General features: G+C 35.1%; 3 protein-coding genes across 3 annotated transcripts; 1 reads left to right on the top strand and 2 right to left on the bottom strand.

Annotated features, from left to right (window-relative positions):
- Positions 1-235: 235 nt before the first annotated feature.
- On the top strand, positions 236-9,096 carry LOC106720580 (exosome complex exonuclease RRP44). The gene is made up of 15 exons (XM_045678829.1): positions 236-411; positions 623-951; positions 1,104-1,300; positions 1,445-1,671; positions 2,165-2,447; positions 2,720-2,890; positions 3,015-3,130; positions 3,443-3,698; positions 4,732-4,856; positions 5,007-5,177; positions 5,625-5,831; positions 6,767-6,987; positions 7,917-8,085; positions 8,395-8,535; positions 8,795-9,096. The coding sequence occupies exons 1-15, from the start codon at positions 355-357 to the stop codon at positions 9,071-9,073; spliced, it is 2,949 nt and encodes a 982-aa protein (XP_045534785.1). The 5' UTR covers positions 236-354; the 3' UTR covers positions 9,074-9,096.
- A 1,089-nt stretch (positions 9,097-10,185) lies between these two features.
- LOC106720643 (probable cytochrome P450 304a1) lies at positions 10,186-13,592 on the bottom strand. Its single transcript, XM_014515365.2, has 9 exons — positions 13,427-13,592; positions 12,808-13,056; positions 12,540-12,712; positions 12,001-12,273; positions 11,733-11,847; positions 11,320-11,500; positions 11,076-11,193; positions 10,580-10,721; positions 10,186-10,387 (listed from the first exon to the last, which is right to left on the bottom strand). The coding sequence occupies exons 1-9, from the start codon at positions 13,518-13,520 to the stop codon at positions 10,203-10,205; spliced, it is 1,530 nt and encodes a 509-aa protein (XP_014370851.2). The 5' UTR covers positions 13,521-13,592; the 3' UTR covers positions 10,186-10,202.
- A 5,175-nt stretch (positions 13,593-18,767) lies between these two features.
- LOC106720632 lies at positions 18,768-27,045 on the bottom strand. Its single transcript, XM_045679056.1, has 9 exons — positions 26,956-27,045; positions 22,747-22,900; positions 22,325-22,468; positions 21,317-21,537; positions 20,684-21,211; positions 20,243-20,584; positions 19,793-20,033; positions 19,274-19,573; positions 18,768-19,075 (listed from the first exon to the last, which is right to left on the bottom strand). The coding sequence occupies exons 2-9, from the start codon at positions 22,859-22,861 to the stop codon at positions 18,768-18,770; spliced, it is 2,199 nt and encodes a 732-aa protein (XP_045535012.1). The 5' UTR covers positions 22,862-22,900; positions 26,956-27,045.
- Between the last annotated feature and the right edge of the window lie 504 nt (positions 27,046-27,549).

Raw genomic sequence — 27,549 nt, 5'->3', positions numbered from 1 at the left:
TGGAAAAAAACGATTTTCATAAATCAAAAGTTTTAAACAATTTTTAAACAGCGCGATAGCGCTGAGATTTAAGAAATAACAGACAAAATGTGCATATTTTTGTAATTTAAAACCGAAAAATGCAATGCAATTTCATCACAGTATCACACACACCATAGACAGTATCACAGTGTAAGTGTCATAGATTAAAACAATCTCAGCGTGTCAAAAGTTCAAAATTCTTCATCTGAGTTCAAAAGTCAAAACAAAGTATATTAGAAGCCTAAACTTAAAGACAAAATACAATGAATATTTGTTGATAAACTTAAACTTTACGAATAGATTTCAACGCAGCAAGTCCGGAGTATTAACATCATGATGTGGACAACAAAAACTTTTCTAACAAAAACGAAACGCGGTAACATTTTAAAAGTAAGGTTATGTTAACTTTAATTAATTTATATAAAATTGTAATAATTTTTGATTTTCTTTAATTAATTTGTATAAAGTTGTCCACAGACCAGTCTAGTCTATCAGTTGCCTTCATCAATAAACTTTCCCATATGAAAATATCCTTGACATATGAAATCTTGTATGAAACGTAATATTCAATACAAAATAACTTTTAAGACTTTTGTTTAAGGTTGTTAGGGAGCATTACTTAAGAGACGATTTACTGTGTGGCTCATCCGCTTGCAACAATTGCCCACATAAAGATAATGAGTATGTCCTGGAAGCTAAGCCTCAGTCTATTTGCGCTCTCTTTGATTACAACCATTATTTAGTACTGGATACCAATGTGGTGTTACATCAAATAGACATCCTAGAAGAGGAGGCCCTAAAGAATGTTATCATCTTGCAAACAGTGTTAGAAGAAGTTAAACATCAAAATACAGCTATATTTCAAAGATTGCTGGAAATTATTGGCAATAAAAAGAGAAGATTCTATTCCTTTGTTAATGAGCATCATAAGTAAGAACTTTACTAATCATTTTACCCTGAATTTTTTTGTCTATTTGAACTAGAGTTATGTATTAATTCCAACCTTACTTAATTTTTTTTAATGAATGTGATTTTTTTTAAAAACATAATCATCTTTTAACTACTATTTTTTAATTGTACAGAGATACATATGTTGAACGAAATCCTGGTGAGAAACAGAATGATAGAAATGATCGTGCTATACGTAAAGCAGCATCATGGTATGCATCACATTTGAGTATCAATAATTTGAATGGACAATTTCCTCAGATAATACTACTCACAGATGATGAAAGTAATAGAAAGATTGCTCAAGAGAAAGGAATTGTGTGTTGTTCAGGTACATTTTGAATATGTCCAAATTGTTATTAAGCATTTAAATTATTTAATCAAGTGTGACAATAATATGTGGTTTCTTAAATTTCAATATTTTCCTCATTCTGTATCTAAAAATGTATTATTCAATTTATATTATAAATTTCAGTTAAAGATTACATTGAAAATGTTAACGGATTTGTTGGACTTATTGACAAGTTATCAAAAAATGTTATACCTGAAAGCTGTTCAAAAGATGCATTGTACCCTGCACATTTGACGCCGAGCCAGGTTCATGCTGGTATTAGAAATGGAAAGTTGTATCAGGGAACATTTTATGCATCACGAGATAATTATTTAGAAGGATCAGCAGTCATTAGTTGCTTTGAAAAACCAGTGAGTATTTTGTAAAGTATTAGTTTATGTATTTCACTGAGAAGACTACACTTTTCTATGGGTATATAAGTACATTCTGATATAATATGTTGATTTATTTACTGTATATTGATACATCGACGGCCACCTTTAACCTAAATAGCTGACCCAATTTTGATAAATGAGGTGTCATTTGTTTAGTATTTTTTCCGAGAGTGTCATAAGATGTAGTCAGTCGAATTAATTGATTTTTTTTTATAATTTGCAATCAGTTATTTTGTCACTATTTCAGTTTATAGAATACTAGCTGTCTCGCGCAACTCGGTCCGCGTGGAATTAAAAAAAAAAACTTGATAAGTAGCCCATGTGTTCTTCCAGAATATGTTCTTCATCTGTGCCAAATTTCATCAAGATTTGTTCAGCTGTTCCGGAGATACCTTCAAACAAACATCCATCCATACATCCATCTATCTAAACTTTCGCGTTTATAATATTAGTAAGATTATATTTGCAGATTCTTTTACAAGGTCATATTGGTATAAACCGAGCAGTTGATGGTGATATTGTCGCTATAGAAGTTTTACCGAAAGAAGAATGGCGAAAACCTAGTGATATAGTTCTAGAAGACAAAGCGGATGATCAAGGAGACTTGCTAGAAGAAGAATCAGAATTATTACCAACTGTAAAACCTAAGGATAAAAGTGATGATGAAATAACACCAACAGGGAAAGTAGTTGGTATAATAAGAAGGAAATGGAGGCAATATTGTGGGATATTAAAACCTAGTAAATTTCCAGGTATGGTTTTCAGATATTCATTTCACATAAATTACAATTTCTAGATTATATCATAAAATATAGTTGAACATGGATAAGTGAGAGTCCAAGGGACCCCGATATTTTTTCGCTAATAGTTTCTATCTAACCTAAGTTACCTGCTCATAGTGGTTGTCTGTCAGGACTGAAAAATGACTTTCGCTTATCCAGGTTCACGTGGTTTAATAATTTAACAACCGTTGTGAACACATTCTTAATATTTATTTACTTTTAACCACATTTACTTATTTTAGGAGCAACGCGTCATTTATTTACTCCAGCTGAGAGAAAGATTCCTCATGTACGTATAGAGACTCGGCAAAGTGATGTTCTGGCCTCGCAAAGGATTCTTGTAGCCCTTGACTCTTGGCCTAGAAATAGCCGGTATCCTTTGGGACATTTTGTTCGTTCTTTGGGACCCATTGGTAAGTATATTAAAAAAAAAACAGATTCAAAATATCTTACTTTGCTAAAAAGGCTACAGTAATCAAGATTTTTTTATTGACTTAATTTTCAAAATATTAACTGTGCCCCTAATCAATAATTTAGGTGACAAAAATGCAGAAAATGAAGTAATTTTACTGGAACATGACATACCTCATGCTCGGTTCAGCGAGTCAGTGCTGGCCTGCTTACCATCTGAAGACTGGACCATACCAGAAGAAGTGAGATCATTGCTTTTTTTTAATATTCTTTATTTGGTTTTGTATTTAATTCAAATATTTATTACTTAAAAATAACAGAATTAAAATGTTTTAAAAATATATAGATTTGACTAAATTAAGATTCGTTTAGTAAATAATTTATCTAGATTTTAATTAATAATTGTGAATATTTAATTTCGAATAACCATTTGGTTCGGTGGAGAACTGCGGGGTGTATGACAATAGAAAAGTCTATGATTTTTTTTATTTTATGGTCTGGTAACGCTCAAAGTTATAGTACAAGAGTAAAAAATAAATAAAAACACATTATAGGAGATAAAAAAGCGCGTGGATCTGCGTTCAGTGTGCATCTGCTCCGTGGACCCGCCGGGCTGCACGGACATTGATGACGCGCTACATGCGCGTGCGCTGCCTCATCTCACCGACACCCGTCTGCATATGTACGAGGTGGGGGTGCACATCGCTGACATCACACACTTCGTGCGCCCCAACACCGCCCTCGACAAGGAGGCTGCATCACGATCTACTACCGTGTATTTAGTAGATAAAAGGATTGATATGGTTCCTGGTAAGTCGTCATCATCAACCCCACGAGGGGCTCGGATCCTACCCCAAGTAAGGGGCCATAGTCAACCATAGCCCAGTGCGGGTTGACTTCACACATATCATTGAATTTTTTCTCACATATGTGCAGGTTGCACATGTTGTTGCAGTATTTCGTAGTTGTAAATGTACATATGTAAATCGAAAAACACATTGATACATGGCGGGATTCGTACCCAGGACCTGCAGATCGCAAGTCAAGTGCTTAACCCCTGAGCCACCGACGCTCCTGGTAACTAGTCAGTGTTAATTTACACCAAGTATTGCTCCGATGTGGATGGAAAACATTTTTTTTAATATCATAAGGTGGCTAAAGAGCAAGGCCACCTGAATTCATTGCGGTGCCAACCTTTCGACATCGACAGAGGGGGGATGCATTGAAAATAAAATCTCTTTCTATGTGTCCTTCTCCGCCAAATTCTTTTCTTTATAAGGAAAGTATGGAAAGAAAATGTGAACTAAAATTAGTCTTGGCACACACACTCATTGGATGAAATGCGGAATTTCTGCCTCTTTTCTTTGTGGTCGTGGTATTTCATCAGTTGGGATGTCCCATTCGTGCACTCATCAAATATTGTTGGATTTACCATTGTGATATAAACCTGCATCAAAAATATACCATTGTGGTGTAATCTGCACATGTTGGCGGAGATATTCGAAGATATGTGTGGAGTTAACTCATACTGAGCTAGCGTGGTTAACTATGGCGTAGTCTTGAATTGGATAAGCTCTGAGCTCTTCGCCAGGACATATTAACTAGCTGATGAGTGATAGTATTGTTCCAAATTGTTGAACCAACTATGCTAGCTACGCAGAACACAATTTTAGGTGTACGGGTCCTTAAGAGACCTTGAGCTGCCAACATATTTGAGAAGACATATAGAAGACAAGAATTACCCACAGTATTTTTTTAGTATTACTTGAATTTAGACAATGTATTAATCATACTTTCACCTCTATTTCTTATTTAATTAAGTTTTATTTTGTGTATTTTTCAGATCTTCTGAGTTCAAATTTATGCTCACTACGCGGTGGTGAGGAGCGCTTGGCATTTTCTTGCGTCTGGCAAATTGATGAGAATGCTAACGTTCTCTCAACTAAATTCCATAAAAGTGTTATTAAGGTAACTTTTTTTTTACATAAATTTTATAAAAAATATAATAGTAATGTTAACCAACAAAACTTAACTTACAGTAATAATACACATTTTTATGTAAAATTTGTATTAGCAGTGAATGTGTTAATACCTTCTGTATGTCGTATGCTTGTTCAGTCTCGTTCAGCAATGACATACGAGGAGGCTCAGCTGATCATAGACGATGTACCACGTGAGGACGAGATCGCACTCTCACTGCGCACTCTCAACTCACTCGCTAAGAAACTGAAGCAGAAGAGGCTCGACAACGGAGCTCTACTGCTCGCCTCGCCGGAGATACGCTTCCAGGTATCTTCAGCTACTTGTTTTATACAAAGTTTTATTCCAGTCCATCGATCGAATCCAGTGCTGGATTACAAATGGGGATATGAAAATCCATATTGGTGTATTCTAGATTCGATCTAGACTTTCAAAGTTGTAATCCAGCACTGGATTCAATTTCTGAACTGGTATAATGTAAACTAATAAAATGACAATAGTATATCGTTAACACTTTCAATGCTACTAACACACAAGGGCCAAGTTCAAGATCTAAACACTATTTGTTAATTAAAAATATCAACTAATTTTACCTTATGACCTATGACACTTAGAAAAGGAATGGTAATCGAATGACATCGACCATGCGACCAAAAAGAAAATTACATTAATACAAAACTTTCACACATAAAAAACTTATTAGTATACTTAATGCGACAATAAGTGATTACAAAGTGATGAATATGATATATAAAGGTGGACTCTGAGACGCACGACCCAGTGGAAGTGCAGGCTAAGAAGATATTGGATACCAATTCAATGGTGGAGGAGTTCATGTTGTTGGCCAACGTGAGTGTGGCGGAGAGACTTGCGCGAGAGTTCCCGCAATGTGCGCTGCTGAGACGACATCCTGCACCTCCTCCTGCACACTTTGAGACATTCCTCAAGGCTGCCAAGCAACAGGTATCTTAAGCCGCGTTCACATTTGCCTGACGTGTTGTGTCGTGATGCGTCAGAAAGGTATCGGTCTCATACAATTAATATGGTTGCGTGCACACTTCTCTGACGCAGTGTGTCGTGATGGCTTGTGTCGTGTCGCGTCAGTAGCGATCCCGGTCCGCGTCAGTTGGGTGAGGTGCGGGGGACGGCGCAGCGACACGACACAGCGGGTCGGACTAGTGTGCACGCGCACGTGTCGTGTTGTGACGCGTCAGAAGGTATGGACGACGAGCTGATCGAGTGTAAACTCTCCGAGAGCTATAACGGAACTGATTAAAAATGCGTCATAACGCGTCACATAGATGTGAACAGTAGCCATCACGACAGAAAGCGTCACGACACAACACGTCAGACAAATGTGAACGCGGCTTTACCTTAACTTACCTATCATAAATGTGCCCTTTTTTCGGTAGGGAAATCTTCAAAAGAGACCTTGTTTTCAATGGGAAAGACAGGGTTAAGTGAAACTTGACTCGCTAAAATCCTCTAGGTGACCATCCTCAAGTACAACTGGTACTGGTACTGGTCCCGGGATCTCCAAATCAACGCATCGGGACTCTTAAATTAAATGTGCTCTAGGAGTTGCGGAAACTAAGCCCCTACAACTAATCTGCTACAAACTGTACAAATTGTCCTATTTTTTACCGATTTTGTGGTGCGCTTTAATGCAAATAACTCAAAAACTACTAGATAGTTTTTAATTTTGCAAAGAAATAGACCAAATGAAAAGCACTACCTTTCAAATAAAAAAGAATGATGAAAATTGGACAACCAGGAGCGGAATTCAGAAGTAACACAATAAAACATACAAAATCGAATCGGTTAAAAACTAGCAACATTTAATATAGTTTTAATTACATTTTTTAAATATGTTTAAAATGTAATTTTGTTTTCCTCAGGGTTTCGAGTTAGATGTATCAACGAATAAATCTTTCTCTAAGTCATTGGACAGCGCGGTGATCCCCTCGCGGCCATTCTTCAACACTCTGCTCCGCATCATGGCGACGCGCTGCATGCAGCAGGCGGTGTACTTCGTCAGCGGCACCAGACCACACGACGAGTTCTATCACTACGGTCTCGCATGTCCTATATACACGCATTTTACTTCTCCTATACGAAGGTAAGCTTTTTATATACAACACTAGCAGTCGCCCGCGACTCCGTCCGCGCGCAGTTAAAAAAAACTTAATAGCGTTATGAAAAATAGATGTTGGCCGATTCTCAGACCTACTCAATATGCTCACAAAATTTCATGAGAATTTTATATATTAGATTACTTTGAATTGCTGAAATATTGTATTTTTTTTTTATTCTTTGTGACTCTTCGTGTGGATACCGATTTGGTTTACTTAGTTTAATTTCTACCAAAAGGTTGTTTGGCAGAGATTACTGCTTAGCGATAAGACCGTCTTTTTTGAAAATCCTGATTTACTTTTTGTATTGTAACTCCATGATAGTGTACAATAAAGTATATTTGTATTTATTCATGATTGTGACCCAAAGGGGTAGGTAGGAATATCCATTTTATATGAAGGTAGTGGTCGTCTGCGATTTTGTCAGCGCAGAATTAACTAAGTAACCTTCATAACAAATCCCGTCAAAATTGGTCCACCGAGATTATCTGGAAGAAATGTGGCTTTGTAGACAGACATACAAACACAAAGGCAAAAACTTTAAAAAAATTGTTTTTCTTTGTCAGAATTGCAAATGCATTATGTGTATGAAATTATTACATTTTACTATATTACATACAAACATTATAATTTTATTCATATAAGTTATAGTAATATTTGTTGCGGTTTTGTCTGTTTGACGTGTTGTCTGTGACTTTGTGCGCGCTAATCTCTGAAACGGTTCAACTGATTTTGATACGGTTTTCACTAATGAATTGTAATAAATATCATTTAAAATTTAGCGTTTATTTTATCTTAATCGGTAAATAAATAAAAAAGTTACGTCAATTTTCACCGTCCGGAATTTAAATGACACAGGGAGTTGGGTTATTTTCCTTATTAAATGTGTTCCGTGTTCTATGTGTTCTGTACATAGATACGCAGATGTGATGGTGCACCGTCTGCTAGCGGCATGTATCGGTGCGGATGTAACACACGCCTCGTTACTGGACACTCGTGCTGCTGATGCACTTTGCGAAAACCTTAACTATCGCCATCGCCAGGCACAATACGCCGGCAGAGCCTCCGTCGCACTCAACACACATGTACGTACACTTCCGGACTGCTGGTTGATATTACGAATCTTACGTCATTAAGGGTCGTTAGCACAGTTATGGTCCACTTGGAATTTATAAGTTTGGGTTCTTGTCCCGCTGTTTTGTTTCTTTCATTTTGAATTTCATAGGCACATTTATTCGACATGCAGCTTCCCCATAACTAGCACAAGCCCCTCTGTGTCTTTATATTTGTCGTTTAAATATTGTTCTGAACTTGGGAATAAAATTCGAGCATATTAGAAAAAATCAGTGTTCTTGCCTGTTATTCTGTTATTTGTGTATTCTGTATTCTTTCAGATATTATTCAAGAATCGTGTTGAAATAGAATCAGCCGTAGTGTTGGCGGTTAAAAGGAACGCTTTACAAGTTCTAATACCAAAGTACGGTCTGGAGGGACCACTGTACTTGCCATCTGACAAATTCATGTACAACGAAGAGGTAAGTACACACATTTTGGAGATTTAACCAAAGTTAACTGTGAATAAGCTCTCAAATTGTAAAAATAAAGTAGCTAAATTAATCTATAGTTAGGGAAACAATTTTTTTTGTGGAAATCTGTAATTTCACGATGATTTTTGGTATATCTAAGTCTCTCTCTGAATCTTACATTACTATTAGAAATGCATCGTATCTCTTCGATAGGAAAGATTTAAATTTACACATTACTGTATTTCTTAGTCCATTTTAATCATTCCAGGAACACATACAAGTTTGTGGTGAGATAGTGTTAAAAACATTTGATGAGTTAACAGTACGGCTTACATTGGACAGCTCAAACTTACAGCATAGAAAGCTGGTGTTTCAGCTCGTAAAGCCGTGTATACCCGACTTTAGTTACGTACCAGAGAACCAAACTGGACAAATGGACGTAGAAATTATAGATGTTGACAAAAGTGAAGTTAATAAACCAATCAAAACTCCCATAAAACGGAAAGATAGTGATGCATTGAAGAAGAAGAAGAAACTCAAGAAATAATATGAATATACTATAAATATATGTTTTTACAACTAAGTTTTTTTGTATCTTTTCATTCCTTGTTAAAAATAGTGGACCTAGCACGAATACAATGTCGTTATCGTCAATAATGTCAATTTTACTTACTATTTTTTGGTTTACTTTACGCCCGATAAAGGCGCTTCACAGATTTTGTCGATAACGATATGATGGTGATTATCACAAATTTCGTACTAAGCTCTCTGAACCCATTCATTGATTAATGTCACGATACGATAGAGGCTTCTCGTACTTATTTGCTGATAAAGTTATATGACCCGATGGGAGTAAGTTAAAATAAGTTACATCTCTTAATTATGAGACTCATTAGCGCCCCCCTGTCAATTCAAAAAAGTCTCACAAAATCGTAGCACTCCTCTCATGTTTTTTTTCTCAAATATCATTTGGAAAAACAGATAACAATATAGTTTTGTACAAATGCTAAAAACAAGGGAAGCCAACGGAAGGTAAGAAATAATATCACAGAAGAACACTTTAAAATTTATTAGAATAATAATACATCTTAATCTATATAATTTAGTTTTAATTAATCAGTCGATATTGCTGAGTTGAAATTTGAAATATACACACCAAATATTTCCCAATATTTTTGTAAATAACAATAATGAACTTAATATTAAATGAACCCAATTTATATTACCCGGTAGAACCCCGTAAAGAATATAACATATGGTATGCTCAAAAATTCTCCTAAAATAAAAGAAAATAAAACAACCAAAAGCTCCAAATATACTAAAAATAACTTTTAGTGAACAAAAATTATATATTTTAGTAGTACTAAAATTTTTTTTTGATTTGATTTTTTTTTTAAATTACGTGAGGTGTTTTTTTTTAAATTTCAGTACAATCAAGTACAATTCAATATGTACAATCTAGATTAAATGGACCAAAATAGTATAATTTTTTTTGTTTAATTCAGAAAAAAAATTACGTGATAGGTGAGATTTGACTCGACCCCCTCCCTCCCTTAAACATCTCACGTATTTTATGAACGCCCCCTTAACTTTTATAACGAATTTATTTACTTTAAATTTACAAGAAAATTTTAAAAGCTGTAAAAAAAATTGATGATTTTATCAATACGGTTGTTTTAAACCCTTGGTGTAACTTTGACCCAGTCGTCAGGGATAGACGTGATGATGCCTTGCAGCCTCACCGCCGGCTTGGTCTTAGGTTTGCCGTCAGCTGTGGACACCCTGAACGCCTGCATGAAACACGAGAACACCTGGAACATGGTCTGACGAGCGAACGTCTCACCCGCGCAGATTCTACGACCTGCAACAATACATTTATATCGTCAACTCATTTGTATACGAGCTCACTGTATTAAGATGAAATATGCTACCTGAATACGGTCAGAGTAGATAACTTAAAAACTACTTGTCAGATCTTAGTTCAAAAATATGGGATCCTACAACAAACGAGAGAAACAACAATATCTTTCGTATACCCTTTAGTTTCTATTACCTGCTCCGAAAGGTAACGTCTTGTCCTTGCTGAGCTGCAGCTGTCCGTTTTCAATGAACCGCTCAGGTCTGAAGTTCTCCGGGTCGCCCCAGATCTCCTTGCTCATGTGCAGCGTCACGAAGTTGAGATTCACCATCGTGTCCTGACCGTAAAGGTAATAGTTAGAAACAAATAGACGTGACAAAACAAATCGAAATCGTTATCCACTCGTTACTTATATAGGGTCTATTCTGGCAATTACGACTTAAGTATTTTTAAATAAAAGTCCGCTCTATAAGTGACTTTCTTTTATTATCAAATAAAAAATTGATAAAAGAGATTCTTTAGTTAATAAAAAACATGATGCTAAAAGCGAACCTTTCACTCTACTAAAAACAGCCTTCCATAACCACTTCAACAACATGGGCTCCTTTGCTTTTGCGTGCCCCAATTCTATGCTTTTTCTAATCTCAGATCTAGGTCAAATGTGAAAATATTTTGGTACATATATATTTACTTGTGGTATATCGTATCCGCCTAGCTTGGTGTCGGAGGTAGCCCGGTGGGAGACGCCGAGCGGTACTATCGTGTCCATGCGTAGTGCCTCTCTGATGCAAGCCTCTGTGTACGGCATGCTACAACAAGCAAGTCAACAAGTTAGTAAATATTGCTTTAACTTACAAAAGTTTCTTACTTCTATAGTTAAAGTTGTGACTTGACGTAACATTTGCATTAAAAATTTGAAACGAATTGGCTTTTACTTTTTGCGATCGTCGAGTGTAGGCATGCGGTCTCGGCCGACAACTCTGTCGATCTCCTCGTGCACCTTGTCCTGCACCTCTGGATGTAACAGCAGACGATCCACTAACATAGTCAGTAGCGCTTGTACGGCTGATGCCGCGGGGAACATGTAGTCTGTGCACAGCAATACCAACTGGTCCTCTGTGGTAGAACGAAATTTTATTGTTATGTGATGTCATGTGTGCAATAATATTTACTTGTTGGCAGTCAATCAGTCACTTAGTGTAGTTTTATTTCAACGACTTTTAGTGTGGTAGGAGGAGCTTTGAATACTTAATGCGATTTATTTAAATTTTTGTAGGTAAGTAATATAAGAGGTTTGTCACTGTAATCTAGAGTAATTGTCTCATAAAAGTAAGAAAATAATATTCACCGGAGTACGTTGTTTTGTTTAATTTCTTTTCTTCGTTCATTTTTCTGATATACATATCGAGGAAATGGCGGTCGTAATCTTCATTGAATGTATCCATCGCTTCCCTTACTAGTTTCTAAAATAGAACAAATATTTAAATAAATACATAAAAAATATGCAATTCCACGTGACTCTTACATGATTTATGTTTTTTTTTTCATAAATTAATTAACTTTAGACAAAAGACAATTTTATTTCTCCAATAAAAAAAAAAAACATTTATTTGTACCGTAAAGAAATCCAGAAGGACCTGGTTGCCGTCTCTCAAGTCTTGGTAGCCGCTGTATTTAGGCATGATGTCCTTCAAGCAGGGCGTAAGGGAAAGGGCAGCTCCCAGGTCGTTTGAGCTTCGTTGGAAGAGTAGGGCGCCCCGGGCCACGTCCCATAACTTGTGGTACTCAGACCTAGGGACTGTCGTACGAGTCACGATGTGAATGACTCCGTTAATGAATGGCACCGCGAAGTAATGTGGCAGATGGATCAGGTCGCCCTTCACAAGTTCCTGAAAGTGGATTATGAAAAAAATTATACTTTAATATTTTAGTCCATTCTTTGTCTTGCATTTAACTATTTTTCGAAGATCTTAACATTTACTAGATGATAGTAGTCATTTACATTGCATTTCTAATAAGAATTTGCCTTGATTATTATTTGCGTACATACTTTCTTATCTTTGTGTTATAAATTAAAAAAAAAATTAAATATGTGTTATGACGTCACAATATGGCATAGTGATGCACATTCTCATTCAAAACGTGTTTTAATAACCTTTTCGGCAGGATATTTAGGTCCGTTGATTGACATGTCGATCATTTCTTTAATTTCATGTGCCACTGTCGACTCGAGCGTGTCTTCGCGCTTTCCGAACCCGTAGTCCCTCATGTAGCGCAGTGTGAACCGACGCTGCACGTGCCAGAAGTAACCGTCCGTGAAGAATATGCCTTAAATTAAAGACTTACATTAGTAGTATTATGTTAGTAAAGAAAAAAAAATTGATATATTTTTTCGCATAAAAAAAATTAAATTAAACACTTACCTAATTTTTTCCAGTAAGATCTCAAGCGACCCATGATGATATCCATGCGGCCATCGAACTCTTCCCGGTGGAGAACTTCTTTGATGAGTTCCGGGTCGTTAACAACCACCGCGGGAATATTCGACAGGTAGAACCCTACCACTTTCGTTTGGTACTCTTTTGCATATTTGATGAATGCAGTCGGTAAATTGTTGAGCCCCTTTAATAGTACCAACCAGTATGCGCCATATATTGGAAGACTCGGTGGACCTAAAACCATAATTGAGACATTGAAAGCATTTTGCGAGCTTTAAAAATAACACAATTTAAATGATAAAAAATGTAAAATTTTCAACTTGTTTCTATTAATTTTTGGAAATTCTACGTCGTAAAGAGTTCTTAAAAATTCCGTAATGAATTAAAATATTTTTTTAACTCTATTTTCACTATGTTAATGGCAGTAACATAAAACATTAGAAGGTTTTTACTTTTTGCTGTTTTTTTTTACAATTCATCGTTTGGAAAGTGTAATATTTTTATACAATTTAATTAAACGACTTGCACTGAAATCTCTAGTTAAATAAAAAAAAATGTTATTTTCATAATAACAGAATAATTTTATATCTTCTGACAAGCTTACCTGGTGGAAAATTTTCATGTCTCTTATATGCTTTTTTATAGAAATGGGCAAAAAGGCCCATAAGGATTATGGCCAATATTGTTGTACCAATCATCCTGTACCACCCCCAACTGGTATACCGGACTGGTGTAATGTCGCCCACCGAATACTAAAAAAAACTAAGGTAATCGCTTTTATACTAATTGCTTTATAGATAGAAAATTATCTATAATTGGTTTAACCCAAACATGACATAAGTTATCACACGAGTAATTGCTTTTTTTATAATTTAAAACAACATCGCTTAGTTATGCAGATTTATTACGGCATTATGACTTATTTTATTTTTGCACTATATTCCCCCAGCATAGCAGAAAATATTCTACAAGTATTCTTTCACTTATAAATAATTCTTCGATTAGCCTGGTATGGACGAATTTGCGGAGATTTGATGGGCATATAAAAAAGAAAGTGATGAGTTTGAATGTGGTTGGTTGCAAAGATAGTTCCTCTATCTTCGTAAGAAAAAAGTATGAAAGAATGAAGTATATATCGGCTGATAGGTTAAAAACATATAGGTAATCGGAATATAATAACGCGAAGTGCGCGAATCACCGTGGGTAGGGTTGCCAGGTTGCCAAGCCTACTAGCCGGACAGACCAGCCAGTTTGGCCGGACATTTGGGTAGAAAGGTCGGAGACCCTATATTATTTAGGATTTTGTCTCAGTATTAATAGGTACACTCTCGTTTGGGAAATGTAAAAAGCCTAACAAAAGCCGGGCAACTCGGACACGCAATCAAAAAGCCTACCTATGTCCGGCTTTATCCGGACGCCTGGCAACGCTAACCGTGGTTGATCTCAGAGGATCAAAATCTCCGTTTAAAATATATTTTCATTGTTTTGTCAGATAATGACAGGGATGACGATATGTTTCATACAGATATTTTGGTTTCAGAAATCAACGGTTAATGTAACAAAGATAAATGTTTTATTAATCCTAATATTTTAATTTGTATTAATATATAAACAATTAATAAAAAAAATCAAAGTTGAAAATGACAAAGTTACATTAACGTTAAAACGTTTGTGTCATAAAAATCTTGATCAGACTATACGTTCAGTTGCAAAATGTGTTAAGTTTGTAGATTATTTGATTTTGACGTGTTTTGATACAAATTTCGACACAAGTACAATCGGTAGTAAGTACAACCGGTATTGATTGATTGATACTATTTTACAAAAGAAAAGTATCTCTATACCTTTATGTAAACAAACGCCTGTTAAATTTGCAAATATAAATATTTATATAAGAAGTCAAGAACTGTCTATCATTCGCCAAACGACGCGCAGCACATGTCTACCATGCCCCGTGCCCCATGGCCTTTGATAATGTAATTTATATAACGTACTAAGCTATGACCGAGGTTAATTTATAGTGAGTGTCTGAATGCCCAACGGAGACCACGGTTTCTTGAGCCAAAATTATGATGATTTAACACAACTAATCTCTTTCAAAAGTTGTTTAGTTTAGGCGCAAGAAGACTGTAAAGTTTATGAAAATTTTTACATTTCTTCTAATAAATAATATAAAGGTCTAGAGTTAATTCGTACGGGTTATACATAACAATCAGCTCAATGTTACTGTAACAGTAATAGCATCGGATTCGTGATAATGATTTATTTAATACATGATAAAGGTTAATCCCCAAACTTAACAATATAGAATTGTTGTAATCTTTTCTTTGAAACATGTATCCGCGATTGTAAAAACATAAAATATAATGTTTAAACTAAAAATAAAACCTCGTAAAAATTAGTCTACGTATTATTTTAGTAATTTATATACTAATGGAAACAAAAACTTTATCTAATATATAAAATTCTCGTGTCACAGTTTTCGTCACCGTACTCTTCCGAAACGGCTTGACCGATTCTCATGAAATTTTGTGAGCATATTCAGTAGGTCTGAGTATCGGCCAACATCTATTTTTAATTATTTTTTTTTAACTGCGCGCGGACGGAGTCGCGCGCGACAGCTATTATTTTATAAATTAAGTTTATTTTTGTAATTTTTAATTTCTTATTACAAATTTATATAGTTCATCACTAGATTTAATATTTGTTTATTTTCCTAAAATTGCTAATTAAACGAATTTATCGAAGAAATTTATTATTGTGAATTCAGTGGCCATGATATGTCTTTACTGAAATACTTTTACAATGTACACTGTATATAGGGCAGATAATGATTACAAGATACAAACTATGTATATAATGCCAATTTGTGGCTGAATTTAGTACAAAATAGTTCAATAGCCCTCTAAAAGAAGAACACCGAAAAGAAACGAATATGTAGACCATGTATGTATGTATGTATGAATATGTATTCCAATGCAAACCCTTAACCATAGATAATTTTTACTTTACGCTAATTCTAGTAAATTCCAAAATATTTCTAGTGAATCACTAGCTATCCTTATTCTATAACATCCCTTTAATTTATCTCACAATTTTCGCAAAATAACAAAGTCAATATCACAACCTTTGATAAATAACATATGTATATGAGGCGATAGTGGTGTGTCAGGTCAGCGAGAAATGGAAATTTATTATTTCTGTCTACTGCTCTGAGTTGCAGACGTAAGATGTTAGTGTTTTTAATAAAAAAAATGGTATTAACATATATATTTTTGTACGTGCACGTACACGTTGCACGTTGCACGTTGCACGTGTTAAATCCATTTTTAGCCGACTTCAAATATAAGGAGGTTATCAATTTGACTGTTTTTTTTTTTGTTGATATGTACAGTCGACTAACCAGATAAAGTGTGATCATTTCTGACCTCTTCGTTATTTAATTCATATAATGGGGCTAAGAGGCCACAATTTAGAGACGTTGTTTTGGAAATCCAATTAATTTTAGACACAAGTAAAAATATACAGGCCATAGTATTCGCTTTATCCTTACTAATATCCTTACTTAATATTATAAATGCGAAAGTAACTCTGTCTGTCTGTCTGTCTGTCTCGCTTTCACGCAAAAACTACTGAACCGATTTAAATGAAATTTTGTACACAGATAGTCTAGAGCCTGAGGATGGACATAGGCTACATTTTAACGCGAAAAAGGGGTTGTAAAGGGTTGAAAGTGGGGGTGAAAGTTTGTATGGAATTATCGTCATTTTTACAGGTAGAAGGTTGAAACTTATTTTCAAGGCTGCTAATTTGATAAAGATAAATATGAAATTAAATTTTTGTAAAATTTTACCCCCAAGGGTGCTAAATAACAATAGGGGATGAAATTTTGTTAGGCAATATGTGAGGTTTTGTTGAATGTTTTCTTTAATATGTTTTGCTATTACCCTTACCAATATATAGTCTAGAGCCTGAGGAAGGATAAAGCCTACTTTTTAACGCGAAAAAAAGGGTTATAAGAGGCTGAAAGTGTGGGTGGAAATTTGTATGGAAGTATCGTCATTTTTACAGTTAGAAGCTTTATACTTATTTTTTAGGCTGCTGATTTGATATAAATAAATATGACATTTGAAATTTGTAAAAGTTTTACCCTCAAGGTTGCAATGTAACAAAACGGAATAGGGGATGAAAGTTTGTATGGGAAGATGTTTATGTGAATATTTTGTAAGTTTAATATTTTTTGGCATTTTTTATAAGTTTAAGTAAAAAAAACAACAACAACATAATTCTCGACCCGTAACCCAGAGGGGTAGGCAGAAACCCAGGACCTACATTTGGCGCGGTCCGGGCACACCTCTTTCTATGTTCTTCTACATACAGCAAAGCATAGCACGTTGGTTAAATAAAATAATTAGCTCAAAAAAAATGCTACCCAAAATAGTATTTCACGCGGACGAAGTCGCGGGCACAGCTAGTATACTATACATTGTTTTCAATCTCACAGGAATATCCGTGGCCAGTGGACTTGGAATAAGTAAGTCCGGGTTCGATTCCGTCCAAGCACCAATATTATTCGATTTTAGAAATTCATAAGAATTAAGGTGTTAGGTGTTTAACAAGCATGTACATGTTGATGTATGAATTCAGAAGCAAATGTGCTATGCCAGGATCAAGCTGTATGGAAATATGTAATTTCTGGCTACACCTTTGGGATTACTAGTCACTTATTGCGTAGTGTTGTCTTATATGCAAATTGTGATGTAAAACAATTTAAAACATACACTTTTTTTTAATTCTATCAAAACAACTGATTATAATAGTAATCATGATAATGTATTATCATAACGAGAGAGGAGTTTTATAATTCAAGCTGTTTGCATAACCTTTGACTAAATTATAACAGGCGCAATGCAGATAAAAGATTAACAATAAATAATTTTCTACAAAAAAAATATGTTCTAGTTGTTTTTTATTATATAACATACATGCTTACATTTTTAATTAATAAATATTACATAATACAATTTAAAAATGACCTCAAAATTTTTCACACTTCAAATATCATGAACTCATTTTAATGAAAGTGTTGTCACTTGTTTGTTTAGTGTTACTAATTAACAGACTGTGTATTTATCGTTTTTGCGATTGTAAGTTTTTGTTTTTGTTAATTTAAGTATTTGTTTTTTTTTTCTTTTGTAAATAAAGTAAATTTAAACGTAAACATGATCATATGGGATGATGAGTTTGCTCGCAAATATATTTTGGAATGATTGGATTATAACTTTGATTTGACTGGTTCATTACTATGCAAAATTGGTTCTATACATTGTTGCATGGCATCGCCAACAATTAATCTATAGTAATTTCATTTTGTCGTTTATATTGTGTTTTACTTTTAACAATTAAGTAATATTAAAGGTGTGCGCCTGAAAAAATTAAATAGCTATGTTTTATTAAAGCAGTATAGTGCTATTATGTTTTGTGTTGTTAGTATTATAAACGGTTAAATTGAAAAAATATCTATTATTTATTTTCATCTTAATATTTCACTCAAAACAATTCATAATTTAACTTACTATTCTAAGAAGTGACGGCCCAATTCATACAAAATTTATAAATTAATTTAGGTATGAAAGCAATGCACCATGTAAGTACATAGGCGGGTATATTATAATTTTTAACTTATCATTTTAGTAATCATGTATTACTACTATTATGTACTACAATTTTTATCATATTGTCCTAAACTACATTTACACAAATACTAATTTCATCGAAATTTAAATACGTTATTTTAGAGTCTCTTATATAAGTCATCAAATTATTCGTACAAAAATCGAAACTCTTCAAATACGTACAAATTCCGAGTCATCAAATTATAAAATGTTCTTTTTTTTTGATTATGTGAGAATTATTTTCTATTTTTTTCCTTTTTTTGTAAAGTATTATTTTTGTGTAAAACTTTCTCGCGTCGGTGGTGGACTTAAAGATTTGGTTGCCGGTGGCTTGAGGGTGGCTTCTGAGTAATAACTTTGTGACAAGGTTTTAGTTTCGGTGACAGTGGGTAATTCTCCTTCGGATATATTCGCTTTTGCTGCTATTCTGGCGATTTCTGTGTTGATTTTGGTGATCAGCTGTTCGACTGCGACAGGCCAGCGCTGCGCAGGCACGGTGTGAGAGGGGGACAGACGGGCATCTGCCATCACAGCTAATCGTACTGTATCCGAATATTGGATCACCGTCAGAGACAGACCTAAAACAGTGTTAGTTTTTATTTGAGTACATAGTAATATTAATTTTGCTGCTTTGATATTTAATGTTTTCTGATTTCTACTTCATAGGGCTTTTAACAAACTTGAAGATAACTGTGTTGTTTGTTCCGGGAATGGCTCTTGTTAAATATATTACATAAGAATAGAGTCCCAAACGAAATATGTGGTTAAATACTCACTGATATTCGCTTGAGGTGGTCTCCAGTACACGACGTGGTCTACGGTCTGACCCCATACTGTTGTTCGTGGTGCGGCGTCGGGGGGCGCATTGATCTCGGCGTATGAGACCGCATATCGTCGCGACAGCAGGTTGAGGGTTAACCGGGCGAGTGGGGACGGCACCGAGCGGGTTAACGCCCCGCAGCGGGCTTGAAGCGCCCACGCACCAGATAGTGCCTTTTGCGCTTTACATGCTTCGGATACCAGAGATGCGATACGACGCGGCGTCGCGCCTATAGGCAACGATAAGCAGATCATTCCTGGCGAGAGATACAAAGTAAGCATGAATTTATTAAGAATTTTCTCTTTCACTGGTTATTTGGGTAGACTAATCGTGTAAAACGGGAATGTAGTATCAATGAAGCTGTCAAATAGCCTATTTAGTAAAAAAGAAGAACGCTCCTTTCATCCGTTCGTACAGATTTCGCCCTATCTGCCTAACGCAAAATTACTCAAACTACAATAATTTATACAAGTACCTCCAGTGTGCGACTTCTTGTACTCTTTTCCGTCACCCTCGGCGAATGTGAAGAGGAACTCCTCGGGAGCAGCCCTGGCGGAAGTGAGAACGTAGTCTGGGGTTTCAACTTGCGCGCTGTCGAACACCGCGCGTATCGCGTCAGTGGCAGCGAATAGAGCCACGTCGGTAGCGGACACCCCGAGCGCGCGCCCTGACCGCTCGATAGACGACCGCGGAATTGGACGTGACCATGACACTACCTGAAATTGTAACTCTATCTATATATACTCTTCGTCATTTGTTTTTGAATAATATTATCCGGAAAAATGCAATAAACCAAGAATGAAATAGCTAAAGATTCATTTGCATTCTACGCAAGAATTCGTTAATATTTCTCCACTACTAATCTATTTAGATTGAGACAGCTGTGGATTGAATTTGTGAAATGGATATAAAGATAAGAAATTACCTTTCGTCCACATAGTGATACCGTTTGTAAGAGATGTCTGTTGCCGTCGTCAGCGCCGACTGTGTCCGACCAAAGCTCAGCCGGCGCTCTGTACACCTCTACCGCGCAGCGCCAAGCTTCCAACGTCGCATTCATCAATGTTTGTGCCAATTCCGCGTACTTCCAAGTGATAGTGTTTGTTTGTTGCACATGACCTGTCAATTTGAGCTCTCTGACTGCTGTCAGTTCATCTTTTAGCGTGAACGGCAGCTTCAGTAATGCCCGCGCTGTGCTGAACGCCGCGCTAAGTGTTAGTCGTGGCCATTTTCGTGGATCAGCGGTTACAAGTGGTGATAAGATTAACTGGAAAGTTATAAAGATAAAAGTTAAAAGTTATGTAAAAATGTACATGGTCTCGCAAGCCTTCATCTTTTTGGTATTATGATAATAAGTGTGTAATACCTTAGGTATAGTTAGATTTCTTCTCTTACATTCTTGTCGAATCACTCTGATGAAAGAAGTTGGTGTTGTTGCATGCTCTGTCCCCTCACTTGATTTCTTCTTTTTCAGTTCCCTGACCGCGTTCGCAGCTGATACTAAAAGCAGTCCAGCAACATGGAATGCACCCGGCATCGTCTTTAACGCTCTAGGACTTTCCACAGGATCGTATTCAGAGATGAACTCGTTCCAAACGTTTGACATCGTCTCGTTCATCTTCTCCCATAGTTCTGGTATGGCTTTTGGTGTGGGGAATAACTTGTTCAATGGACTTGCTTGTGCGTGTTCCGTTATTTGCCTCTCTTCAGGCTTCAGCTGTTCAATGAGCAGTAAATCTCCAATATTTATAGAGTTAGTTCCCGAAAGTAGCATGTGATGGACGCGAACCAGAATATAGTATTTGGGATCTGGTGATATGCAAGGTATGACGATATACTGCCACGGTGGCTGGTCGCCTGGGAAATATTTTGATATTATTTCGCTGACATAATCCTGGAACATGAAACTAATCAGTACATGAAATAGTCGATGCTTATGTAGTCTTGCTGATGTTGAAATGCTAGGAATTCATCAAGTTTAAATGGATGTTGACCTCACCTGAATGTTAGAATCGGACACCGGCCTGCCTCGGTAGACGGCATTCGACACTATAAAGTGGTTGTCAGGTCTGAAGGGAACGTGCGCATCCCAGGCGTAGTTGCCCCAGCAGGACACGAGACAGTGACGCAGGCGCGGGAACATCAGCCCCCCATCTTTGTCGCGACGCTCGATCACGTGCTCGTACAGTTCATTTCTAATTTGCTCCGCATTGTGTTTACCTTTAATTAATATAATTAACCTACATTTAAAGATATATTTATCAGATTTCGTACTTTGCAAACAACTTTAACATTGTGACTAGTGACAATGGTAAACCCCAGGCTCGCCCGGTGAAATACCACGACCACACAGATGAAGGACGTCACGACACGTCAAGTGGAAGCAGTCCCGCGTTTCATATGATGAGCGTGGTGCCAGAGGCCAAATTTAGTCTTCTTTCCTTTCCCACCCTTTTTTTTAAGGAAAGGATGGGAAATTATAGGGAATGTGAGGGAATTCATAAAAAAACGAAATATTTGTTTCCTGTGAGTTCCCTCCTCTGTCGATAAGAGGTAGGCAACTCTTCTGAAACTGCGGATGTCTATGGGTAGCGGTCGCTTCGCTATTTCGGGCGAATTTAGGTGGCCGCTCGTTAGTAGTAAGGTGGCAACCTTATGGTATTCAAAAAGAGTTGGATGAAGTTAGTGTACATACATATATCAACTTCTAAAATAACAGCTGTCTTATAAGAGTGAAATTTGTCTGTTTTCAAAGATTGAAGTTAATCGAAATCTGATCAAATACTGACAATTCACTAAAATAATGTTTAATTAATAGAATAGATATGGCGAATACATTATAGGAATTATATTATCATTTACAGAATAGACCAATGGCATCAGTATTCGATAGTGAAACACAGGAAAGAGTTCAAATTTGCCCGATAGTGGACTTAAAGAAAGGTCAATGATCTGACAGTGATTAAAAGCAATAGACCACTGAAGATAATGAGTTTATTTTACTTACCTTTGATACAAAGAAGCACATTGATAATTCCCTGATTTCTGTGAGTGTCAAGTAATGATCGGATTGTGTCCGTTCTAATGAACTCCAAGTGTGGATACCGGCTCGATAGCAGTTTGATCCATAAATGCTTACTAACGCGTACAACTGGAAAAAGTAGGATAGTTGGCATAAATAAAAACCTTGAGAAATTTGTTTTTCTATATAAATCTTACATACATATTATATGGTCAATATTAAACATTTGAAAAACATGGTTCATTGGAGTTTAAATCTTAGAAGAGACTTTTAGGACACCTCTCTTGTCTTCCCAGCATGATCTACTCCTGTATGTTTACTGTTTGTGGGACTTGTACCAGATATTATAAGGTTTAGGTGTTATATTCAGGTAATTATATTTATACCAGAAAAAGATTATTACTCACCTACGTATGATAGTGCCAATGCAGGTAATGACGAGACTGCAATCCAAAACGCACAGTATGTGTATATTTCATGGGCAATTCTACCACGAACTCCTTTTGTTTTGGCTTTAGTCATCGTGCGACACGTCCGCTGTCACCCACTGTCTGAAACCCACTAATATATTGATCTATGACTTCGACACTGATAACTATGATAACTAAATTACAGACATATTGTTTGTAAACAAAGAATAAGTGTGTAAGAATAAATTAGATTTAAATTAACCAAAATCGAAATGTAATTGAGTCCGTGTAATGAGAAAAAGAAAATTAGAAAAAAGAAAGGAAAGGATGGGAAGGGGAAGTGGATTTGGCGGAAGAGGGGACGCATAGGAAGGAGAAATATCCTCTTTCTGTGCGCTCCCTTCTCCGTTGATTAAAGGTAGGCAACGCACCTGCATTTGCGGATGTCTATGGGCGACGGTCGCCTCGCTATTGCGGCGAAGCCAGGTGGCCGTTTGCTCGTTTGCTACCCTACGATATAACTAAATAAAAAGAAACGAAATAAAAAATGTTGAAGCTTAGAAATCAAGTTCTCATTTTTCATCTCAACGTTTTTAACTTGAGAAGTTCTAGATCTTGCAAGAAATGATTTTTTTAAGGAAAAAATAAACGTAAAGATAAATAAACATGAAGTTTATTCATATATCATACCAAATAGTTTTATATTTCCAATACTTAAATAAACGTAGCTCTGGACTCCAGACACTAATCTAAGTAGTTATAATTTTAAAGAAGCATTTAATTTATTAAAGATTAGATAAAATAGTGGGTAGTTATAATTATTGCTCGTGTAACAGTAACATCGTTTAAACTAAATTATGCAATACCGTATCGAATAAGTTGCAAGCGAACTAGTTGCAGGCGAACTCGCATGCAACTAGTTTGTAAGATTCAGTACAATTATTGCAGCAAGTTCTTGCAGTCATGGCAGTCCGTTCGCATTGCCCACTGCATATTACTAACAGAAGTAAAATGGAAAATACAGCTTTCTTAACTGTATATTTTTACCCGATTGACGCTGGGGTAATGTTTTTCACGAGCATGTAGTTTTTTTGTTATGCAGGTTTTATGTAAGTTTCATTATTATAAATCCCATTTTGACGATTAAGGTGTTTTTCGATTTGTATTCTCCCGCCACTATAAGTGGAGGATAAGTGTTCTGTGCTTCGAAGTATCATAAGGGTAGACAGTCAGGTTACCACAGTTATTAATCTTAACAATGTTGAATGATAATGTTGTTGAAAACGTTGTTATCATTAAAACGTGTAAAAGTTACCGTATACAATTCGACAAAATAAAGTATGACCTCATTTAAAATATTGGAACACTCGTGTTGGCAATCTAACATGTTAATGTTGGAACAAACGGATGTAATTTGATGTTAAAACTTGCATTTTACTGAATACAAAGTACGCGTGTAATTGAACAAACGTAGTACTTGAAAATTTTGTTATTTAAATTACAACAGAATTAATATTTAATTAGAGAATAATACATCCCCGCTTTTGAGGCGTAGTCTTTTCCAATTTGTATGGAAACTTCAAAACACATTCAAACCTAAAAATAAATTGTTTTGCATGAGCTGACAAAACAATAATTGCATCCGATACAAAGACATTTCAAGTAAGAAGTGTGAATGTAAAAAATTAAATAAAAAATATACCTATATTCAATCATTTTGACGTACTACTACAAATTGTCGTCCCACTTTCTCCCGTCGCGGGCAACAAAACAACCTAGTGCTTTCTCTGTCATATGTTTCTAGTTACCAGAACAAGTAGGTTAAGAGTTTGAGAAAATGTCACATATCTTTTTATTTCTAATTACTAATAGCATAATACATTTATATATTATAGTTGTATTTTGTATTTGTATAATACCCTTAGTGTAATTATGAGAAATCTACAAAAACATCCTTAGCGACTATTAAACGTCTCAAAACTCAAAGTTGCGGTAATGGCTTAATCTTTTTGTGACTGATGCACCCGCCATATCAGTACTGACCCTGTTGCATATATATACAAGATACATATGATAACCTCTCATTTTGCTGTATTTGAGTCATCATGTCCAAGTACTATAGTTTCAACATATATTCGTAGGGGGTCATTTTTGATAACGGGCGTTTGTTGAACGGTAAAAATAATAATAATACTAACATTATAAGTAAGTAATTTTTTTTCTTTTATATCTTTTGTGAGGCGTAACATTTAGCCTATAATCTATTGAAAGAAGTAAAACAAAAAACGGTTCTCAGAACATACTACTGCCATACAAATAAACATACTACCGCCAAGATATACTAGTCATCGTTTATTTTTTATTCGACCACTGGTTTCATTTTTATTAACTTTTATTAAATTTCACCGGTCCCAATGTATATCATCAATGCTTGCAATTTAAATTTCTTCCACTTCCCGGTCACCGATTAACCTAAAATTTTGTGTACTTGTGTAATTTTTGATTAAAAATATCTTTATGCACTTTTTATGTTAAACAGTGTCTTATTTCACGTCCGTCATTTCGCCCAACTTACTTTAAAAGGGGTACAAAGTTTACGCTTCGCTTATTAATATAATGATGTTCGTGGATAACTTGATGGCCAGTAACTAGACTTTGTTTCGTTGATAACAAAGATACCGAATTGCAATAACTGTGTCGCAATAAGTCAGATAACCGTTTAACAGCAGTTACAATGCCTGATAGCACGCATATTAAGTTGTCCATTTTGTTTAACTAATTTATTTTGATGCATAACAATTAAAAAGCCGAATGTAATCCGGTGTCACTCCGAGAAAGAATACATTAGTTGAAATCGGTTAAGCTATTTAATATTTAAGCTACAGATATTAACATAAAATAAATATGTATTTTATAAAAGAAAATTATCACCTAGAAGCGATCGTCATCCGCATTTGTAGATATATTGCCCTCCTTAAATAGACAGATTTGGGGACGCGCAGAAGTATTGTTTTTCCCGTTTCCTTGTGTCTCCTCCTTCGTCAAATCTACCACACTTTTCCATCCCTTCCTTATAAGAAAATGGTGGATAGGGAACGAGAACTAAAATTAGGCACACATACTTCACCGACGAAAAGCATAATTGCTTCCGCTTTAAGCCAGTCTTCTGGGTACTAAAATATATATTACTAGCTGTCGCCCGCAACTCCGCCCGCGCTAAATTAAAAAATAAGTAACCTATGTCTTCTTCCAAATCATGTTCCACATCTGTGTCAAATTTCATCAAGATTCGTTGAGCCGTTCTGGAGATACTTTCAAAAAACTTTCGCATCTATAATATTAGTTAGATAGTTGCTAGCTCTACCATTGTAGTATTTATTTGTTTGAATGTGCGCATGTATGTGTGTAATATGTAGATAAATGTTTATGTAAAATTAATAAAGATAATTTTTAATAAGGAAGAGTAGTAGAAATATTGCTATAAATAGGAAGTTAAGATTTAAAGTAACTATGTCACCGATAGACTGTCAATCTAGTCATTAATCTCTTCAGACATTAGCAAAGACAAAAATATGAATTGTACGCGTTTTTGATTTTATAAATATACACCAAGTACATCGTTTATGTTTTCTGGTTTTTATTTTATGTTCAAATAGGTAAATTGTTTTTTTTTTTTAATGAAGAATAATCGAATCGTTGCTCTAGTTGTATATATAAATGTTATACTTTATTAAACGGATGGTTGTACCAACAAGAATTGTGTTGCAAAAAATTCAATTAATTATGATAAATCTAAAATAATCTATTAGTTTTGTTTATAGTAAATTAACCTCGGTGGCCATTTTACTATTTCTATAAACAAGTAAAGATTACAGACGAGGTCAAACAAAAGGAATAATAGAAACTGATAATGACTAGAAATCAATAATTAACTACATATTACAAATTTGATTCCGTAATTTATAGACAAAATTAAGAAGATTTAATAAATAATTCAGTGAAATAACTACCATCCTTTTATTTGTTATGTTTAGGTTTTCATATAACTACACACAAATTGTCGTTTTTTTGTTAAAATTCATCATAAGCTTATTTTATATGTACAAAATAAATATTCCTACCTACCTTTTTTTACATTAAAAACAAAATAACTAAATAATAAATATATTTTTAAATTTTTTTGTGAAAAATTAAATAAGTACTTACGATTTATTTAAACTCCACCTATATCACAATACGTAATGAAAAACTTTTGTTAAGTTTGAAAGTACAAAATACGTCATCACTGTGTGTTGATCGGCCGCGATGTGTTCGGTTCGGTCCGCACCAATCAGCACTGTCTCTGATCTCTGTCATCAATAGTTAAAAGGACTAAAGTCACTATACGAATACTTTACGACCTTAATCCTTTTGCCCTTTCAAAGGGTTTGTAACGATACCTTGACACCTTTTGCTTTATAAAAGTTCCTACAAGTAAGTATTTCAGGGACTTTATATTTCGGAATCTTTTGACATTTTTGTAATATTTTTAAATTGATTTTTATTATTATTTGTTCTAAAACCTTTTTATTTTTGGTCCCTAGTACGAAATGTATAAAACAATTGCAATAGGTTAATCTTTCCAATATCTTGTGTATTAAGATGTGAAGCTGAGCGCCTATCATATTAAAATATCAATTTTTATTATTTAGTTTTTTGCCGTAAGAATAAATTTTTCTTCTTTCTTTCCATCATTACTTTTTATTCTTTCTTAATTTGAAGGTCTTATCTATATAAATGTTGTGTGACATTGTGTTTAGA

This window comes from Papilio machaon, chromosome 8 (genome assembly GCF_912999745.1).
Source record: "Papilio machaon chromosome 8, ilPapMach1.1, whole genome shotgun sequence".
NCBI classification, from domain to species: Eukaryota; Metazoa; Arthropoda; class Insecta; order Lepidoptera; family Papilionidae; genus Papilio; species Papilio machaon.
The sequence above is the reverse complement of the archived record's forward strand: the minus strand, read 5'-3'. Positions and strand labels throughout refer to the sequence as shown.

Coding starts and splice junctions, on each gene's coding strand:
- LOC106720580 (XM_045678829.1), top strand. CDS start 355: ATGATGTGGACAACAAAAACTTTTCTAACAAAAACGAAACGCGGTAAC. Junction 2,891..3,014: donor TCGTTCTTTGGGACCCATTG/GTAAGTATATTA, acceptor TCAATAATTTAG/GTGACAAAAATGCAGAAAAT. Junction 4,857..5,006: donor TCCATAAAAGTGTTATTAAG/GTAACTTTTTTT, acceptor ATGCTTGTTCAG/TCTCGTTCAGCAATGACATA.
- LOC106720632 (XM_045679056.1), bottom strand. CDS start 22,861: ATGACTAAAGCCAAAACAAAAGGAGTTCGTGGTAGAATTGCCCATGAA. Junction 21,212..21,316: donor TGTCCGATTCTAACATTCAG/GTGAGGTCAACA, acceptor TTCATGTTCCAG/GATTATGTCAGCGAAATAAT. Junction 19,574..19,792: donor CAAGAAGTCGCACACTGGAG/GTACTTGTATAA, acceptor ATCTCTCGCCAG/GAATGATCTGCTTATCGTTG.
- LOC106720643 (XM_014515365.2), bottom strand. CDS start 13,520: ATGATTGGTACAACAATATTGGCCATAATCCTTATGGGCCTTTTTGCC. Junction 13,057..13,426: donor ACATGAAAATTTTCCACCAG/GTAAGCTTGTCA, acceptor TTATGGTTTTAG/GTCCACCGAGTCTTCCAATA. Junction 11,501..11,732: donor AAACAAAACAACGTACTCCG/GTGAATATTATT, acceptor GTTCTACCACAG/AGGACCAGTTGGTATTGCTG.